Source organism: Salvelinus namaycush, unplaced genomic scaffold (genome assembly GCF_016432855.1).
Source record: "Salvelinus namaycush isolate Seneca unplaced genomic scaffold, SaNama_1.0 Scaffold133, whole genome shotgun sequence".
In the NCBI taxonomy this organism is placed as follows: Eukaryota; Metazoa; Chordata; class Actinopteri; order Salmoniformes; family Salmonidae; genus Salvelinus; species Salvelinus namaycush.
Genome location: NW_024058042.1, coordinates 214,635 through 235,771, shown reverse-complemented (window position 1 = coordinate 235,771; position 21,137 = coordinate 214,635). Strand labels below are relative to the sequence as shown.

The following is a 21,137-nucleotide window of genomic DNA, read 5'->3' as shown; positions in this document are numbered from 1 at the left end:
CACAAAATATTCTGTAATGTCAAAGTGGAAGAAAAATTCTAACATTTGTTAAGAATTAATGAAAAATAAACCTGTGTGTGGGTACTGTATCTTGATAAGTATTCAACTCTCTGAGTCAATACAGGTTAGAATCACCTTTGGCCACGATTTACAGCTGTGAGTCTTTCTGGGTAGAGCTTTCCACGCCAGGATTGTGCAACATTTGCCCCTTATTCTTTTCAAAATTCTTCCAAGCTCTGTCTAATTGGTTGTTGATCATTGCTAGACATGTTGAGGCCATAGATTTTCAAGCAGATTTAAGTCTGAACTGTAACTCTGCCACTCAGGAACATTCACTCTTCTTCGTCTTGTTATCTCCAGTGTAGATTTGGCCTTGTGTTTTAGGTTATTGTCCCGCTGAAAGGTGAATTTCTCTCCCAGTGTCTGGTGGAAAGCAGACTGAACCAGTTTTTCCTCTAGGATTTTGCATGTGCTTAGCTCTATTCAGTTTCTTTTTTTTAATCCTCAAAAAACTCCTCACTCCTTAACAATTACAAGCATACCCATAACATGATGCATCCACCACTATGCTTGAAAATATGGAGAGTACTCAATAATGTGTTGTATTGGATTTGCCCCAAAAATAACACTTTGTATTCAGGGCAAAAAATGAATTGCTTAGCCATTTTTTTGCAGTATTACTTTAGTGCCTTGTTGCAAACAGGTTGCATGTTTAGGAATATTTTTGTTCTGTACACACTTCCTTTTCACTCTATCAGTCAGATTAGTATTGTGGGATCCTACACCCCAACCGGAGCACTCCGTTCTGCCACCTCAGGTCTCCCACCCCTATGAGAGGGCAGCTCCTGCTCAGCCCAGTCCAAGATCTTATTTTTCCTGGGATCCCAATGTTGAACTAGCTTTTCCTGAAGCTAGGACAGCAATGCCTCGCAAAGAAGGGCACCTATTGGTAAAAAATGAGGCCAATGGTGACTTTAAAACAGTTCCAGGGTTTAATGGCTGCGATAGAAAACTGAGGATGGATCAACAACATTGTAGTTACTCCATTTACATGTCAGTCATTTCGCAGACGTTCTTATCCAGAGAGACTTACGGTCTGCTGTCCTAGCTTCAGGGGAAAGATGGGCAGGGACTCTCATTGGAAAAAGCTCCCTGGTCTTGTTTGAATTTCACGTTTCTATCATGTTTAACATTATTATTGCATACAGAGTGAGTCCACGAAAAGAATTCTGTGACTTGTTAAGCACATTTTTCCTGTGCTCGTGCTCCAGGATAGCACAGCTGTTTTTCCCAAGGAACCGAGATGTTTCTCACCGTAGAGCTGCCGATGCTGACAGCTGGTGAAATGTCTGGGGAGGTCTGCATGTTGTTTTATGTCTCAAGTGGAGACCCTTTGAGGACTGAGGGGAGGTGTGGCCCGATTGGAACCGAGCCAGCCATAGATTCCATCGTGGCTGAGGAAGGCGCCGGAGTCTCAGACACCATACGGTCTGAAGATCTGAACCCGAAGGAGAATCCCCACGGGTTGGAAATAAGGTAGAGGACGATAGCGAAAACCTCCGAGGGTTGGCGAAACTGTTTGATGTCTGGATTCCCAAAGCCAAAGAATCACAATCAGTTCCACATTGACCGCTGCCTCTGGCAGGTGACGTTGTTCCATTGCTGGATAGAAATCGGTGGCATCCAGCAGGTCCTCTAGAAGCGTCAGTCCATTTTCCACAGGCGGGGGAGACTTCCCCGGTGAGAGGTCCCTGTGAAGCACTGGCCAGTCGGTCAAAAGAGTGGTGACAGGGCAGTGGAACTCTCAGCATATCAGAACAACGAAGGAGAAGGTAGGTGGCCGTGGTTTCCCCAGCAAGTTGTGGAACGCTGCGATTTGCTTTCTTAGGGTCGAAAGCTCAGTCTGATCGACAGTCCTCCGCAAGTAGGTCGTTGTTGCATTGAAAATCCGGTTGGTCCACAGTGTCCCGGAAAATAGGAAACACAACTCCTACAATGCAGGAAGCATTCTCCTCCATGAGAAGAGGCAGTCCCAAATCGAGAAAATCCAAGCAGCTATCTTATTTTTATTTAACCAGGTAGGCCAGTTGAGAACAAGTTCTCATTTACAACTGCGTCCTGGCCAAGATAAAGCAAAGCAGTGCGACAAAAAAAAACATCTTCGTTAGCTTGATGGCTAGCAGCTCTTTGAAAGTGGCAGCTCTAGCCTTTAGCTCAGTGCGGACTTTGCCTGTAATCCATGGCTTCTGGTTGGGATATGTAAGTACGGTCACTGTGGGCATGACGTCATCGATACACTTCTTAATGAAGCCGGTGACTGATGTGGTAAACTGCTCAATGATATCGAATGAATCCTGGAACATATTCCAGTCTTTGCTAGCGAAACAGTCCTGTAGCTTAGCATTCACTTCATCGGAACACCTCTGTATTGAGCACGTCACTAATACTTCCTGTTTTGAGTTTTTGCTTGTAAGCAGGAATCATGAGGCTAGAGTAATGGTCAGATTTGCCAAGTAGAAGGTGAGGGAGAGCTTTGTATGTGTGGACCAAAGGTGATCTAGAGTAGTTTTTTAGCCTCTAGTTGCACAGGTGACATGAAAATCACCAGCCACTATGGGTGCTGCCACAGGATGTGCGATTTCTTGTTTGCGTGCTATGAATATGGAACCAAATACTACACTTTTTACTGCTTTAATACACATATTGTGAATTTGTCCAAGTACTTTTGGTTCCCTAAAATGGGGAGGACTATGTACAAAAAGTGCTTTAATTTCTAAACGCTTCACCTGACATGGATGAAAATATTCTCAAATTAAAGCTAACAGTTTGCTCTTTAACCTTCATTTCACATCCAAAGTGCTAGAGTACAGAGCCAAAACAATAACAACAATTGTCATTGTCCCTTTACTGTTGGAGCTCACTGTCCCTTTACTGTTGGAGCTCACTGTCCCTTTACTGTTGGAGCTCACTGTCCCTTTACTGTTGGAGCTCACTGTCCCTTTACTGTTGGAGCTCACTGTCCCAATACTGTTGGAGCTCACTGTCCCTTTACTGTTGGAGCTCACTATCTCTTCTCTGTTCTTTCCCTCACTGTCCCTTTACTGTCGGAGCTCACTGTCCCTTTACTGTCGGAGCTCACTGTCCCTTTACTGTTGGAGCTCACTGTCCCTTTACTGTTGGAGCTCACTGTCCCTTTACTGTTGGAGCTCACTGTCCCTTTACTGTTGGAGCTCACTGTCCCTTTACTGTTGGAGCTCACTGTCCCTTTACTGTTGGAGCTCACTGTCCCTTTACTGTTGGAGCTCACTGTCCCAATACTGTTGGAGCTCACTGTCCCTTTACTGTTGGAGCTCACTGTCCCAATACTGTTGGAGCTCACTGTCCCTTTACTGTTGGAGCTCACTGTCCCTTTACTGTCGGAGCTCACTGTCCCTTTACTGTTGGAGCTCACTGTCCCTTTACTGTCGGAGCTCACTGTCCCTTTACTGTCGGAGCTCACTGTCCCAATACTGTTGGAGCTCACTGTCCCAATACTGTTGGAGCTCACTGTCCCTTTACTGTTGGAGCTCACTGTCCCAATACTGTCGGAGCTCACTGTCCCTTTACTGTCGGAGCTCACTGTCCCTTTACTGTTGGAGCTCACTGTCCCTTTACTGTTGGAGCTCACTGTCCCTTTACTGTCGGAGCTCACTGTCCCTTTACTGTTGGAGCTCACTGTCCCTTTACTGTTGGAGCTCACTGTCCCTTTACTGTTGGAGCTCACTATCTCTTCTCTGTTCTCTCCCTCCCTGTCTAGTTCTGCTGTTGGAGCTCACTGTCTCTTCTCTGTTCTCTCCCTCCCTGTCTAGTTCTGCTGTTGGAGTTCACTGTCTCTTCTCTGTTCTCTCCCTCCCTGTCTAGTTCTGCTGTTGGAGCTCACTGTCTCTTCTCTGTTCTCTCCCTCCCTGTCTAGTTCTGCTGTTGGAGCTCACTGTCTCTTCTCTGTTCTCTCCCTCCCTGTCTAGTTCTGCTGTTGGAGCTCACTGTCTCTTCTCTGTTCTCTCCCTCCCTGTCTAGTTCTGCTTGTCAGATGGTAAGTTCTTTCTGCGTGTGGTGCTGTAGTCTGTAGCGTCTCTCGTCGGTAGATAAATAGCATCTTATGTTATCGTGCATTTTTATACTCTTATCAATGTTTTAAAGCAGTCGAATTCAGTGTTTTGTGTTTGTTTGTATTGTTGAATGTTATACAACGGGTGGTTCTGATCCTGATTGCTGATTGGTTAAAATTGCATTCCAGCCGGTGTCTATTCCACAAGTTACCAACGGGTAAATCTATGTCTATTTACTCTGTTCCATCTGACTGCCCAATCCACTGTCTCATCAGCCCAGCCGAGCAAATTATACAACTTGAAACAGATCTCCACTATAAAAAGCGTCTTGACATCATCTCACATTTCTTTTAGCCTAATATTTAGTTTTCAAAAGCGGAGATTTGTATAAACCTTGCTGTCTGTCTCTCCGACGTATCCCACTTCTGACACATGTTTAAATGGGCTCCCGAGTGACACAGCGGTCTAAGGCACTGCATCTCAGTGCTAGAGGCGTCACTACAGACCCTGGTTCGATTCCAGGCTGTATCACAACCGGCCGTGATTGATCACATAATGACAAAGCGAGCAGTTTTTTATTTTATTTATAAAAATGTAAAAAAAGATACCTTATTTACATAAGTATTCAGACCCTTTGATATGAGACTCAAAATTGATCTCAGGTGCATCCTGTTTCCATTAATCATCCTTGACATGTTTCTACAACTTGATTGGAGTCCACCTGTGGTAAATTCAATTAATTGGACGATTTGGAAAGGCACACACCTGTCTATTTAAGGTCCCACAGTTGACAGTGCATGTCAGAGCAAAAACCAAGCCATGAGGTCGAAGGAATTGTCCGTAGAGCTCTGAGACAGGATTGTGTCGAGGCACAGATCTGGGGAAGGGTACCAACACATTTCTGCAGCATTGAAGGTCCCCAAGAACACAGTGGCCTCCATTCTTTTAAAAAAATAATTAAATTGAACCTTTTATTTAACTAGGCAAGCTAAACCCGGATGACGCCAGGCCAGTTGTGCGCCACCCTATGGGACTCCCAATCACGGCCAGATATGATACAGCCTGGATCCGAACCAGGGACTGTAGTGACGTCTCTTGGACTGAGATGGCAGTGCCTTAGACTGCTGCGCCACTCAGGAGCCCTAATTCCCCAATCCCATTTTTAAACGGAAGAAGTTTAGAACCACCAAGACTCTTCCTACAGCTGGCAGCCCGGCCAAACTGAACAATCGGGGGAGAAGGGCCTTGGTAGGGGAAGTGACCAATAACCCAATGGTCACTCTGAAAGAGCTCCAGAGTTCCTATGTGGAGATGGGAGAACCTTCCAGAAGGACAACCATCTCTGCAGCATTCCACCAATCAGGCCTTTATGGTAGGGTGGCCAGACGGAAGCCACTCCTCAGTAAAAGGCACATGACAACCCGCTTGGAGTTTGCCGAAAGGCAACTAAAGGACTCTCAGACCATGAGAGACAAGAGTCTCTGCTCTGATGTAACCTTGATTGAAGTCTTTGGCCTGAATGCCAAGGGTCACATCTGGAGGAAACATGGCACCATCCCTACGGTGAAGCATGGTGGTGGCAGCATCATGCAGTGGGGATGTTTTTCAGGGACTCGGAGACTAGTCAGGATCGAGGCAAAGATGAATGGAGCAAAGTACAGAGAGATCTTGATGAAAACCTGCTCCAGGTGCTTCAACAAAGTACTGAGTAAAGGGTCTGAATACTAATGTGAATGTGATATTTTAGGATTTTTTTTGTTTCTAAATTTGCAAAAATGTATACCAACCTGTTTTTGCTTTGTCATTATGGGGTATTGTGATGTCATCATGGGGTATTGTGATGTCATGGGGTATTGTGATGTCATGGGGTATTGTGATGTCATTATGGGGTATTGTGTGTAGATTTGAGTGGGGGAAAACAATTTTATCCATTTAGATGGGCTCCCGAGTAGCACAGAGTTCAAAGGCACTACAGTCACCTTGGTTCGAATCCAGGCTGAATCACATCCAGCCGTGATTGGGAGTCCCATAGGGCTAGGCTCAATTGGCCCAGCATCACCCCGGTTTGGCCGGTGTAGGCAATCATTGTAAATAAGAATTTGTTAATATTTTTTTGTTATTATGAATAAGGCTGTAACGTAACAAATTGTGGAAAAAGTCAAGAGGTCTGAATACTTTCCGAATGCACTTTATATACAAAGAAATGTAAATTGAAAAAAGGTCAAACAAAACAAAGTGCAGCTGGTTTTCAGTTTTTCCAGCTTTCGTTTGAAGTGACTGTTTGGCTGTGCTGTTGGCTGTGTTGTTAGCTGACCGACCGGGTCGCGTCTCTGGCAACCGAACCGATAGAACGAACGACCAGCCGGCATGGGTAGCAACCCTAGATTTGAGTCGGAACTATATCTTGTGGAAGGATGAAATAGTATGAATAAATTAATATGGCATTAATCAAAATAACTTTTGTAATAAATACATGTAAATTATTTTAATATGTTGGTAACCCGTTGTATAAATGTGATAATGCCCCACACCCGTGCCAATATATCCTCCAAACACCGTCTTCTCGGGCATTATCAGTTAACCGTTTGTTCTCAGTTGTCCTAATGCTGTGTGAAGACGGGCTGAATGTCCCTCCCTGTCCAATCAATGTTGTGTTGTATAATAGCCTGTACATGTTATGTGTGGGTGCATCCCATTGCTATGGTGCTTTCCATTGCTATGGCGCTTCCCATTGCTATGGTGCTTTCCATTGCTATGGTGCTTCCCATTGCTATGGCGCTTCCCATTGCTATGGCGCTTCCCATTGCTATGGCGCTTCCCATTGCTATGGCGCTTCCCATTGCTATGGTGCTTTCCATTGCTATGGTGCTTTCCATTGCTATGGCGCTTCCCATTGCTATGGTGCTTTCCATTGCTATGGCGCTTCCCATTGCTATGGCGCTTCCCATTGCTATGGCGCTTTCCATTGCTATGGCGCTTTCCATTGCTATGGCGCTTCCCATTGCTATGGCGCTTCCCATTGCTATGGCGCTTCCCATTGCTATGGCGCTTCCCATTGCTATGGCGCTTTCCACTGCTATGGCGCTTTCCATTGCTATGGCGCTTTCCATTGCTATGGCGCTATCCACTGCTATGGTGCTTTCCATTGCTATGGCGCTTTCCATTGCTATGGCGCTATCCACTGCTATGGCGCTTTCCATTGCTATGGCGCTTTCCATTGCTATGGCGCTTTCCATTGCTATGGCGCTTCCCATTGCTATGGCGCTTCCCATTGCTATGGCGCTTTCCATTGCTATGGCGCTTCCCATTGCTATGGCGCTTTCCATTGCTATGGTGCTTTCCATTGCTATGGCGCTTCCCATTGCTATGGTGCTTTCCATTGCTATGGCGCTTTCCATTGCTATGGCGCTTCCCATTGCTATGGCGCTTTCCATTGCTATGGCGCTTTCCATTGCTATGGCGCTTTCCATTGCTATGGCGCTTTCCATTGCTATGGCGCTTTCCATTGCTATGGCGCTTTCCATTGCTATGGCGCTTTCCACTGCTATGGCGCTTTCCACTGCTATGGCGCTTTCCACTGCTATGGCGCTTTCCACTGCTATGGCGCTTTCCACTGCTATGGCGCTTTCCATTGCTATGGCGCTTTCCATTGCTATGGCGCTTTCCATTGCTATGGCGCTTTCCATTGCTATGGCGCTTTCCATTGCTATGGCGCTATCCATTGCCATGGCGCTTTCCATTGCTATGGCGCTTTCCATTGCTATGCAGTTGTTAACTATTAGTCTGGAATGCTGTTTTTCATTTAAAAGCGCTGCATGGTCAATCCAACCTCTGCATTGGTCGTGCAGCTGTTACGATGATATGGCATCTGCAGAAGTGTTGCAGACCCGAGATGTAGTCAAGGAAGTGAGTTTCTGTTTATACAGGATCTTCCTCCCCCACCTAGCGTCAACAAATCAACTCAACAATGAGTTCGGCATTGTTACAGAATTAGGACGGCGATGCGGTGCGGAGCTCGATTTGGCCTCTGCATGCCTCCTCCGTCACACCCTCCGACCACATTTTCCGATTTAAGCATGAATTGTTTTTAAGAAATGCAACCTGTACAATCTAGCTAGCAAGGCAAAAACCAGCAACAACGCATCAATTGGCTTTTAGTGTGAAACTGTGATATTAACTATTGCTACCTCAGTCCTGCTAAATATATTTGCTTTGAATGAAAATGTGCTGTTTCTGTGTTCCATAGGTTGACTGCATCTCATTATTCTTTGCTGTAGTGTAATCTATAGTATAACATTCCATCTCCTCAATGGTGGTGGAGAGAGAGACTACTTCAGTTCACACAGGAGACCAGATAATACAGGAGAATTACACCAGATAGGACAGACTGACCCTAGCTCCCCGGCGCATAGACTATTGCAGCAGAGATACTGGAGACTGACTGGTGTCTGTGGTCTCCTTCTGTCTCTCCCTCAGGGTGGCACGGTGATCGGCAGTGCTCGCTGTAAGGTGTTCACCACGAGGAACGGTCGCCTGGCAGCAGCCTTTAACCTGGTGAAGAGAGGCATCACCAATCTGTGTGTGTGTGGAGGAGACGGCAGCCTCACCGGAGCCAACATCTTCAGGAGCGAGTGGAGTGGACTGCTGGCTGAATTGGTTCAGAAAGGTAGCACACACACAGACACACACACACACACAGACACACACACAGACACACACACTCACACAGACACACACTCACTCACTCACTCACTCAGACACTCACTCAGACACTCACTCAGACACTCACTCAGACACTCACTCAGACACTCACTCAGACACTCACTCAGACACTCACTCAGACACTCACTCAGACACTCACTCAGACACTCACTCAGACACTCACTCAGACACTCACTCAGACACTCACTCAGACACTCACTCAGACACTCACTCAGACACTCACTCAGACACTCACTCACTCACACACACACACTCACACACACACACTCACACACACACACTCACACACACACACTCACTCACACACACTCACTCACACACTCACACACTCACTCTCTCTTAATAAAATACTTATTCTGTAATGAGCACATTATGATTTATAGATCCTTGGCTTTTCCGAGTCATTTCACCATATTTTGGGTTCGGATATGGCATCCAGTATTTTTACACTGACTGCAGTGTGTTAGCTTGTGTGTGTGTGTCTCTGTGTGTGTCTGTGTCTCTGTGTGTCTCTGTGTGTCTCTGTGTCTCTGTGTGTGACTGTGTCTCTGTGTGTGACTGTGTGTGTGACTGTGTCTGTGTGTGTGTGACTGTGTCTCTGTGTGTGACTGTGTCTCTGTGTGTGTGTGACTGTGTCTCTGTGTGTGTGTGTGTGTGTGTGTGACTGTGTCTCTGTGTGTGTGTGTCTGACTGTGTCTCTGTGTCTGACTGTGTCTCTGTGTCTGACTGTGTCTCTGTGTGTGTGTGCCCTGCAGGCCGGATCACCGACACCCTAGCGAAACAGCATGATCACCTGAACATCGTAGGGTTGGTTGGATCTATAGACAACGACTTCTGTGGGACAGACATGACCATAGGCGCTGACTCCGCTCTGCATCGCATCATGGAGATAGTGGACGCCATCACTACCACCGCACAGAGGTACAATACACAATCCGTTTACATGTTAGTCACTTAACAGACGCTCTTATCCAGAGAGACTTTACGACAACACAGGTCTGGGACTGTGTGACAACACAGGTCTGGGACTGTGTGACAACACAGGTCTGGGACTGTGCATCCTATAAACAAGGTTCATACCGACATTGACAAGTTAAATTCAAGGACTTTCAGGGACTTTTTCAAGCACTTCATTGTAATTTTCCTCAATGTTGTATAAGGTATATAATTGTACATACAGGGACTAATATAGAACCCCGCCCCCCAAAATAAAAACATGCAAAAAGTGTCCAATAGAAGCAGCCACTTCATGAATAATTGTGTTTTTAGGCCTTTCCAATGCATGGATATTCAAATTATTATTTAATTCTAAAATATGTGACACCTAAATACATTTTTCTGTGGCCTATGTGGCTAATGCAGGCACACTTAATACAGCCGTGAATAGTGACAGCATTAAAACCTCTTAGGGATCCCTAGTGATCCCTTCCCGCTCGAATCCCGTTAACGGGATTGATTTGACAACAGCCAGTGAAATTGCAGCGCGCCAAATTCAAAAACAGAAATACTCATAATACAAATTCATAAAACATACACGTGTTATACATTAAAATAAAGCTTAACTTCTTGTTAATCCAGCCGCTGTGTCAGATTTCAAAAAGGCTTTACGGCGAAAGCAAACCATGCTATTATCTGAAGACAGCGCCCCGCATACAATCACATGGAAATCAGATTTCAACCAGGCAGGTGCGCAACAAAAATCAGAAATAGCGATATAATTAATGCCTTACCTTTGAAGATCTTCTTCTGTTGGCACTCCAAAATGTCCCAGTTACATTACAAATGGTCCTTTTGTTGGATAAATTCCTTCTTTATATCCCAAAAATGTTCATTTATTTGGCGCGTTTGATTCAGAAATACACCGGTTTCAACTCGCCCAACATGCCTACAAAGTATCTAATAAGTTACCTGTAAACTTTGTCCAAACATTTCAAATGTACAACTGTATGCAATGCATTAGGAAAGTATTCAGACCCCTTCACTTTTCCCACATTTTGTTACTTTACAGCCTTATTATAAAATAGATACGATGTACAATTATTCCTCATCAATCTACACACAATACCCCATAATGACAAAGCGAAAACAGGTTTTTAGAAATGTTAGCAAATTTATAAAACATTTAAAACAAATAACTTATTTACAAAAGTATTCAGATCCTTTGCTATGAGACATCCTTGATGTTTCTACAACTTGATTGTTCCACCTGTGGTAAATTCAATTGATTGGACATGATCTGGAAAGGCACACACCTGTCTACAAGGTCCCACAGTTGAGTGCATGTCAGAGCAAAACCCAAGCCATGAGGTCGAAGGAATTGTTCGTAGAGCTCCGAAACAAGATTGTATCGAGGCACAGATCTGGGAAAGCGTACCAAAACATTTCTGAGGCATTGATAGTAAAGTGACGAGACAATCATGATAGATTTAATAAACAGACTAGCAGCAGCGTGTGTGAGAAGTGTAAGTTAAATTCAGTGACAACATTAATGTGGTTTGTACTAAATTGCTTTTTCAATCAGTTCTGAGTGAAGCGTTTATTTTACAGCCACCAGCGTGCCTTTGTCCTGGAGGTCATGGGACGGCACTGTGGGTAAGTTCCACATGTTCATTTAGGGTCATTGTTATGAATGACTATATCCTCTGTAGGCTCTCTAAAACAGGCTATTCCATTACATTAACGTTCTCTCTCAACAGGTATCTAGCGTTGGTGTCCGCTCTGGCCTCCGGAGCAGACTGGCTCTTCATCCCAGAGGCTCCACCATTAGAGGGCTGGGAGGACCTCATGTGTGCCCGCTTGGAGCATGTGAGACTGGGGCTGGGACTAGTTCTATATTCTGTTCTGTTCTATCCTGTTCTATTTTATTCTATACTGTTCTATCCTGTTCTATTTTATTCTATACTGTTCTATCCTGTTCTATTTTATACTGTTCTATTCTGTTCTATTTTATACTGTTCTATCCTGTTCTAATTTATTCTATACTGTTCTATTTTATTCTATCCTGTTCTATTTTATTCTATCCTGTTCTATTTTATTCTGTCCTGTTCTATTTTATTCTGTCCTGTTCTATTTTATTCTGTCCTGTTCTATTTTATTCTATACTGTTCTGTCCTGTTCTATTTTATTCGATACTGTTCTGTCCGGTTCTATTTTATTCTATACTGTTCTATTTTATTCTATTCTATACTGTTCTGTTCTATTTTATACTGTTCTATCCTGTTCTGTTCTATCCTGTTCTGTTCTGTTCTATTTTATTCTATTCTACGCAGAACAAACATTGAAATGCAACAATTTCTAAGATTTTACTGAGGTACAGTTCATATCAGGAAATCGGTCAATTGAAATTAATTAATTAAGCCCTAATCTATGGATTTCACATGACTGGGCAGGGGTGCAGCCATTGGTGGGCCTGGGAGGGCAAAGGCCCACCCACTGGGGAGACAGGCCCAGCCAATCAGAATTAGTTTTTTTTCCCAAAAAAAGGGCTATATTACAGACCAAAATACTCCTCTACAAAATGTCTTGGATTTTCTTTTTCAGATCATGAAACATGGGACCAACACTTTTTCCATCAATCAAATGTCAATCAAATGTATTTATACAGCCCTTTTAACATCATGTCTCAAAGTGCTATACAGAATCCCAGCCTAAAACAGCAAGCAATGCAGATGTAGAAGGACGGCGGATAGGAAACACTCCCTAGAAAGGCAGAAACCTAGGGAAGAAACCTAGAGAGGAACCAGGCTCTGAGGGGTGGCCAGTCCTCTTCTGGCTGTGTCGGTAGAGATTATAAGAGTACATGGCTATTAAAGCCATATTGTTCTTCAAGATGTTGAAATGTTCATAGATGACCAGCAGCGTCAAATAATAATCACAGTGGTTGTAGAGGGTGAAACAGGTCAGTACCTCAGGAGTAATTGTCAGTTGGCTTTTCATAGCTGAGCATTCAGAGTCGAGGGAGAGAGAGAGAGAGGGAACACAGTTAAGTTTACACAGGACACCAGATAAGACGGCATAATTACACCAGATAGGACAGACTGACCCCAGCCCCCCGGCACATAGACTATTGCAGCAGAGATACTGGAGGCTGAGACGAGGGGGGGGGGGACACTGTGGCCCCGTCTGATGACCAGGCAGGATATAACCCCACCCACATTGCCAAAGCACAGCCCCCACACCACTAGATGGATATCAACAGACCACCAATTTACTACCCTGAGACAAGGCTGAGTCTAGCCCACGAAGATCTCCTCCACCACAGGAGCCCGAATGGGCGCAATTCTGGACAGGAAGATCACGTCAGTGACTCAACCACTCAAGTCGAGTATAGCACAAAAAATCCTGGCACGACGTGACGCACCTCTCCTAGGGACGGCATGAAAGAGCACCAGTAAGCCAGTGACTCAGCCCCTGTAATAGGGTTTAGAGGCAGAGAATCCCAGTGGAGAGAGGGGAACCGGCCAGGCAGAGACGGCAAGGGCGGTTCATCGCTCCAGTGCCTTTCCGTTCACCTTCGCACCCCTGGGCCAGAATACACTCAATCATATGACCTACTGAAGACATGAGTCTTCAATAAAGACTTAAAGGTTGAGACCAAGTCTGCGTCTCTCACATGGGTAGGCAGACCGTTCCATAAAAATGGAGCTCTATAGGAGAAAGCCCTGCCTCCAGCTGTTTGCTTAGAAATTCTAGGGACAATTAGGAGGCCTGCGTCTTGTGACCGTAGCGTACGTGTAGGTATGTACGGCAGGACCAAATCGGAGAGACAGGTAGGAGCAAGCCCATGTAATGCTTTGTAGGTTAGCAGTAAAACCTTGAAATCAACCCTTGCCTTAACAGGAAGCCAGTGTAGGGAGGCAAGCACTGGAGTAATATGATCAAATCTTTTGGTTCTAGTCAGGATTCTAGCAGCCGTGTTTTGCTGAAGTTTAGTGCTTTATCCGGGTAGCCGGAAAGTAGAGCATTGCAGTAGTCTAACCTAGAATTGACAAAAGCATGGATACAAGCTGTCCTTGAAACAGTCTTGATAAGTTCGTCAAAAGAGAGATCAGGGTCCAGAGTAACGCCGAGGTCCTTCACAGTTTTATTTAAGACGACTGTACAACCATCAAGATTAATTGTCAGATCCAACAGCAGATCTCTTTTGTTTCTTGGGACCTAGAACAAGCATCTCTGTTTTGTCCGAGTTTAAAAGTAAAATATTTGCCGCCATCCTCTTCCTTATGTCTGAAACACGGGCTTCCCGGGAGTTTTGGGGCTTCACCACTTCTTCATTGAAATGTACAGCTGTGTGTCGTCCGCATAGCAGTGACATAGTGTTTATGAATGACATCGCAAAGAGGTAGAATATATCGTGAAAACAATAGTGGTCCTAAAACAGAAACATGAGGAACACCGAAATGTACCATTGATTTGTCAGAAGACAAACCATCCACAGAGACGAACTAATAACTTTCTGACTGTTGCCATCTAAACCAGGCCAGAACTTGTCCGTGTAGACCAATTAGGTTTTCCACTCTCTCCAAAAGAATGTGGTGATTGATGGTGTCAAAAGCAGCACTAAGGTCTAGGAGCACGAGGGCAGATGTGCAGCGGTATAAGTTACTGCATCTCAATGATTGAGGCGTCACTACAGACCCGGGTTCGATCCCAGGCTGTGTCACAGCCGGCCGCTACTGGGAGACCCACGAGGCAGCGCACAATTGGCCCAGCATCGTCTGGGTTAGGGGAGGGTTTGGCCCGTCGCGGCTGGCTTTCGCCTTTCGCCTTTCTGTCTCTCTCTCTCTCTCTCTCTGTCTCTGTCTCTGTCTCTGTCTCTGTCTCTGTCTCTGTCTCTCGTCCGTCCGATGTTAAAGCCTTATTCTAACATTGTAAATTCAATTTTAGAACAAATTGATTGGACATGATTTGTAAAGGCACACACCTGTCTATATAAGGTCCCACAGTTGACAGTGCATGTCAGAGCAAAAACCAAGCTATGAGGTTGAAGGAATTGTCCACAGAGCTCCAAAACAGGATTGTGTCGAGGCACAGATCTGGGGAAGAGTACCAAAACATTTCTGCAGCATTGAAGCTCCCTAAGAACACAGTGGCTTCCATCATTCTTAAATGGAAAAAGTTTGGAACCACCAAGACTCTTCCTAGAGCTGGCAGCCCGGCCAAACTGAGCAATCGGGGGAAGAAGGGCCTTGGTAGGGGAAGTGACCAAGAACCTGATGGTCACTCTGACAGAGCTCTAGAGTTCCTCTGTGGAGATGGGAGAACCTTCCAGAAGGACTGTATCTGTAGCACTCCACCAATCAGGTGAAGTAAAATGCACATGACAGCCTGCTTGGAGTTTCCAAAATGCACGTAAAGGACTCTGACCATGAGGAACAAGACAACCCTAACCCTAACCCTAAGCACACAGCCAAGACAACCCTAACCCTAACCCTAACCCTAAGCACACAGCCAAGACAACCCTAACCCTAACCCTAAAGCACACAGCCAAGACAACCCTAAAGCACACAGCCAAGACAACCCTAAAGCACACAGCCAAGACAACCCTAAAGCACACAGCCAAGACAACCCTAACCCTAACCCTAACCCTAAGCACACAGCCAAGACAACCCTAAAGCACACAGCCAAGACAACCCTAAAGCACACAGCCAAGACAACCCTAAAGCACACAGCCAAGACAACCCTAACCCTAACCCTAACCCTAAAGCACACAGCCAAGACAACCCTAACCCTAACCCTAAAGCACACAGCCAAGACAACCCTAACCCTAAGCACACAGCCAAGACAACCCTAACCCTAAGCACACAGCCAAGACAACCCTAAAGCACACAGCCAAGACAACCCTAAAGCACACAGCCAAGACAACCCTAACCCTAACCCTAAAGCACACAGCCAAGACAACCCTAACCCTAAGCACACAGCCAAGACAACCCTAACCCTAAGCACACAGCCAAGACAACCCTAAGCACACAGCCAAGACAACCCTAAGCACACAGCCAAGACAACCCTAAGCACACAGCCAAGACAACGCATTTACAAGAATATTTTAAAGAAATGTAGCTTTGTCATTATGGGGTATTGTGATGTCATTATGGGGTATTGTGATGTCATTATGGGGTATTGTGATGTCATTATGGGGTATTGTGATGTCATTATGGGGTATTGTGATGTCATTATGGGGTATTGCGTGTAGATTGATTGAGGGGGAAAAAACGATTTAATCCATTTTAGAATAAGGCTGTAACGTAACAAAATGAGGTCTGAATACTTTCCGAAGGCATTGTACATGCAGTATGTAGTCTGTTCTCTGCTCTGTTACGTTCCCCAGGGTCTGTGTTGTGGTGCAGTATGTAGTCTGTTCTCTGCTCTGTTACGTTCCCCAGGGTCTGTGTTGTGGTGCAGTATGTAGTCTGTTCTCTGCTCTGTTACGTTCCCCAGGGTCTGTGTTGTGGTGCAGTATGTAGTCTGTTCTCTGCTCTGTTACGTTCCCCAGGGTCTGTGTTGTGGTGCAGTATGTAGTCTGTTCTCTGCTCTGTTACGTTCCCCAGGGTCTGTGTTGTGGTGCAGTATGTAGTCTGTTCTCTGCTCTGTTACGTTCCCCAGGGTCTGTGTTGTGGTGCAGTATGTAGTCTGTTCTCTGCTCTGTTACGTTCCCCAGGGTCTGTGTTGTGGTGCAGTATGTAGTCTGTTCTCTGCTCTGTTACGTTCCCCAGGGTCTGTGTTGTGGTGCAGTATGTAGTCTGTTCTCTGCTCTGTTACGTTCCCCAGGGTCTGTGTTGTGGTGCAGTATGTAGTCTGTTCTCTGCTCTGTTACGTTCCCCAGGGTCTGTGTTGTGGTGCAGTATGTAGTCTGTTCTCTGCTCTGTTACGTTCCCCAGGGTCTGTGTTGTGGTGCAGTATGTAGTCTGTTCTCTGCTCTGTTACGTTCCCCAGGGTCTGTGTTGTGGTGCAGTATGTAGTCTGTTCTCTGCTCTGTTACGTTCCCCAGGGTCTGTGTTGTGGTGCAGTATGTAGTCTGTTCTCTGCTCTGTTACGTTCCCCAGGGTCTGTGTTGTGGTGCAGTATGTAGTCTGTTCTCTGCTCTGTTACGTTCCCCAGGGTCTGTGTTGTGGTGCAGTATGTAGTCTGTTCTCTGCTCTGTTACGTTCCCCAGGGTCTGTGTTGTGGTGCAGTATGTAGTCTGTTCTCTGCTCTGTTACGTTCCCCAGGGTCTGTGTTGTGGTGCAGTATGTAGTCTGTTCTCTGCTCTGTTACGTTCCCCAGGGTCTGTGTTGTGGTGCAGTATGTAGTCTGTTCTCTGCTCTGTTACGTTCCCCAGGGTCTGTGTTGTGGTGCAGTATGTAGTCTGTTCTCTGCTCTGTTACGTTCCCCAGGGTCTGTGTTGTGGTGCAGTATGTAGTCTGTTCTCTGCTCTGTTACGTTCCCCAGGGTCTGTGTTGTGGTGCAGTATGTAGTCTGTTCTCTGCTCTGTTACGTTCCCCAGGGTCTGTGTTGTGGTGCAGTATGTAGTCTGTTCTCTGCTCTGTTACGTTCCCCAGGGTCTGTGTTGTGGTTTTGTATGTAGTCTGTTCTCTGCTCTGTTACGTTCCCCAGGGTCTGTGTTGTGGTGCAGTATGTAGTCTGTTCTCTGCTCTGTTACGTTCCCCAGGGTCTGTGTTGTGGTTTTGTATGTAGTCTGTTCTCTGCTCTGTTACGTTCCCCAGGGTCTGTGTTGTGGTGCAGTATGTAGTCTGTTCTCTGCTCTGTTACGTTCCCCAGGGTCTGTGTTGTGGTGCAGTATGTAGTCTGTTCTCTGCTCTGTTACGTTCCCCAGGGTCTGTGTTGTGGTGCAGTATGTAGTCTGTTCTCTGCTCTGTTACGTTCCCCAGGGTCTGTGTTGTGGTGCAGTATGTAGTCTGTTCTCTGCTCTGTTACGTTCCCCAGGGTCTGTGTTGTGGTGCAGTATGTAGTCTGTTCTCTGCTCTGTTACGTTCCCCAGGGTCTGTGTTGTGGTGCAGTATGTAGTCTGTTCTCTGCTCTGTTACGTTCCCCAGGGTCTGTGTTGTGGTGCAGTATGTAGTCTGTTCTCTGCTCTGTTACGTTCCCCAGGGTCTGTGTTGTGGTGCAGTATGTAGTCTGTTCTCTGCTCTGTTACGTTCCCCAGGGTCTGTGTTGTGGTGCAGTATGTAGTCTGTTCTCTGCTCTGTTACGTTCCCCAGGGTCTGTGTTGTGGTTTTGTATGTAGTCTGTTCTCTGCTCTGTTACGTTCCCCAGGGTCTGTGTTGTGGTGCAGTATGTAGTCTGTTCTCTGCTCTGTTACGTTCCCCAGGGTCTGTGTTGTGGTTTTGTATGTAGTCTGTTCTCTGCTCTGTTACGTTCCCCAGGGTCTGTGTTGTGGTGCAGTATGTAGTCTGTTCTCTGCTCTGTTACGTTCCCCAGGGTCTGTGTTGTGGTGCAGTATGTAGTCTGTTCTCTGCTCTGTTACGTTCCCCAGGGTCTGTGTTGTGGTGCAGTATGTAGTCTGTTCTCTGCTCTGTTACGTTCCCCAGGGTCTGTGTTGTGGTTTGTATGTAGTCTGTTCTCTGCTCTGTTACGTTCCCCAGGGTCTGTGTTGTGGTGCAGTATGTAGTCTGTTCTCTGCTCTGTTACGTTCCCCAGGGTCTGTGTTGTGGTGCAGTATGTAGTCTGTTCTCTGCTCTGTTACGTTCCCCAGGGTCTGTGTTGTGGTGCAGTATGTAGTCTGTTCTCTGCTCTGTTACGTTCCCCAGGGTCTGTGTTGTGGTGCAGTATGTAGTCTGTTCTCTGCTCTGTTACGTTCCCCAGGGTCTGTGTTGTGGTGCAGTATGTAGTCTGTTCTCTGCTCTGTTACGTTCCCCAGGGTCTGTGTTGTGGTGCAGTATGTAGTCTGTTCTCTGCTCTGTTACGTTCCCCAGGGTCTGTGTTGTGGTGCAGTATGTAGTCTGTTCTCTGCTCTGTTACGTTCCCCAGGGTCTGTGTTGTGGTGCAGTATGTAGTCTGTTCTCTGCTCTGTTACGTTCCCCAGGGTCTGTGTTGTGGTGCAGTATGTAGTCTGTTCTCTGCTCTGTTACGTTCCCCAGGGTCTGTGTTGTGGTGCAGTATGTAGTCTGTTCTCTGCTCTGTTACGTTCCCCAGGGTCTGTGTTGTGGTGCAGTATGTAGTCTGTTCTCTGCTCTGTTACGTTCCCCAGGGTCTGTGTTGTGGTGCAGTATGTAGTCTGTTCTCTGCTCTGTTACGTTCCCCAGGGTCTGTGTTGTGGTGCAGTATGTAGTCTGTTCTCTGCTCTGTTACGTTCCCCAGGGTCTGTGTTGTGGTGCAGTATGTAGTCTGTTCTCTGCTCTGTTACGTTCCCCAGGGTCTGTGTTGTGGTGCAGTATGTAGTCTGTTCTCTGCTCTGTTACGTTCCCCAGGGTCTGTGTTGTGGTGCAGTATGTAGTCTGTTCTCTGCTCTGTTACGTTCCCCAGGGTCTGTGTTGTGGTGCAGTATGTAGTCTGTTCTCTGCTCTGTTACGTTCCCCAGGGTCTGTGTTGTGGTGCAGTATGTAGTCTGTTCTCTGCTCTGTTACGTTCCCCAGGGTCTGTGTTGTGGTGCAGTATGTAGTCTGTTCTCTGCTCTGTTACGTTCCCCAGGGTCTGTGTTGTGGTGCAGTATGTAGTCTGTTCTCTGCTCTGTTACGTTCCCCAGGGTCTGTGTTGTGGTGCAGTATGTAGTCTGTTCTCTGCTCTGTTACGTTCCCCAGGGTCTGTGTTGTGGTGCAGTATGTAGTCTGTTCTCTGCTCTGTTACGTTCCCCAGGGTCTGTGTTGTGGTGCAGTATGTAGTCTGTTCTCTGCTCTGTTACGTTCCCCAGGGTCTGTGTTGTGGTGCAGTATGTAGTCTGTTCTCTGCTCTGTTACGTTCCCCAGGGTCTGTGTTGTGGTGCAGTATGTAGTCTGTTCTCTGCTCTGTTACGTTCCCCAGGGTCTGTGTTGTGGTGCAGTATGTAGTCTGTTCTCTGCTCTGTTACGTTCCCCAGGGTCTGTGTTGTGGTGCAGTATGTAGTCTGTTCTCTGCTCTGTTACGTTCCCCAGGGTCTGTGTTGTGGTGCAGTATGTAGTCTGTTCTCTGCTCTGTTACGTTCCCCAGGGTCTGTGTTGTGGTGCAGTATGTAGTCTGTTCTCTGCTCTGTTACGTTCCCCAGGGTCTGTGTTGTGGTGCAGTATGTAGTCTGTTCTCTGCTCTGTTACGTTCCCCAGGGTCTGTGTTGTGGTTTTGTATGTGTGTGTTTCAGGATGGATTCCTATATCCTGTTCTATGCTCTGTTCTATTCGCTGTTCTATATTCTAAATCAAGTTTATTTTATCAAGTTTATTTTATTTATTTTATATAGCCCTTCGTACATCAGCTAATATCTCGATGTGCTGTACAGAAACCCAGCCTAAAACCCCAAACAGCAAGCAATGCAGGTGTATTCTGTTCTATTCTAAATGCTGTTCTATTCTATGTTCTCTGTTCTATTCTACGTCCTGTTTTGTTTTATTCTATATCCTGTTCTATTCTCTGTTCTATTCTATATTCTGTTATTTTCTGTTCTATATTCTGTTCTGTTCTATTCTGCTCTGTTCTATTCTATATTTTGTTCTGCTTTGCTCTGTTCTATATTGTGTTTTATTCTATTATATTCTGTTATATTCTGTTCTGTTACATTCTATTCTATTACATTCTGTTCTATTATATTCTGTTATATTATATTCTATATTCTGGTCTATTATATCCTGTTATATTCTATTCTATATTCTGTTCTATTACATTCTGTTCTATTATATTCTGTTCTATTATATTCTATATTCTGTTCTATTACATTCTGTTATATTATATTCTATATTCTGTTCTATTATATTCTGTTCTATTATATTCTGTTCTATTACATTCTGTTCTATTACATTCTGTCATATTATATTCTATTCTGTCATATTATATTCTGTTCTATTATATTCTGTTATATTCTATTCTGTTCTGTCACATTCTGTTATATTCTATTCTGTTATATTCTGTTCTATTATATTCTGTTATATTATATTCTGTTATATTCTATTCTATATTCTGTTCTTTTCCATTCTGTTCTAAAGAGCCAAATACAATGAAAGACACTGGTGTAGTATCAAATCAAATGTATTTATATAGTGTGTGTGCAGAGTGTCAGTAATACAGCAGTGTGAGATGTGTTTTTGTGTGCAGAGTCGCAGTAAGGGCTCCAGACTGAACATAGTAATCATCGCTGAAGGAGCCATCAACAGAGCTGGTGAACCCATCTCTTCAAGCTACGTCAAGGATGTACGTCTTTAAGCAGCT

General features: G+C 45.4%; 1 protein-coding gene across 3 annotated transcripts in view; it reads left to right on the top strand.

Moving 5' to 3' along the window:
* The window catches only part of LOC120036441 (ATP-dependent 6-phosphofructokinase, liver type-like), a 74,533-nt gene that overhangs the window by 25,191 nt on the left and 28,205 nt on the right, over nt 1–21,137 (top strand). For all 3 annotated transcript variants that reach the window (XM_038982877.1, XM_038982878.1, XM_038982876.1), the window contains exons 4-8: nt 8,565–8,754; nt 9,566–9,731; nt 11,358–11,402; nt 11,507–11,615; nt 21,024–21,119. In XM_038982877.1, coding sequence (XP_038838805.1) covers nt 8,565–8,754; nt 9,566–9,731; nt 11,358–11,402; nt 11,507–11,615; nt 21,024–21,119 — 606 coding nt within the window. The remainder of the gene's footprint in view (nt 1–8,564; nt 8,755–9,565; nt 9,732–11,357; nt 11,403–11,506; nt 11,616–21,023; nt 21,120–21,137) is intronic.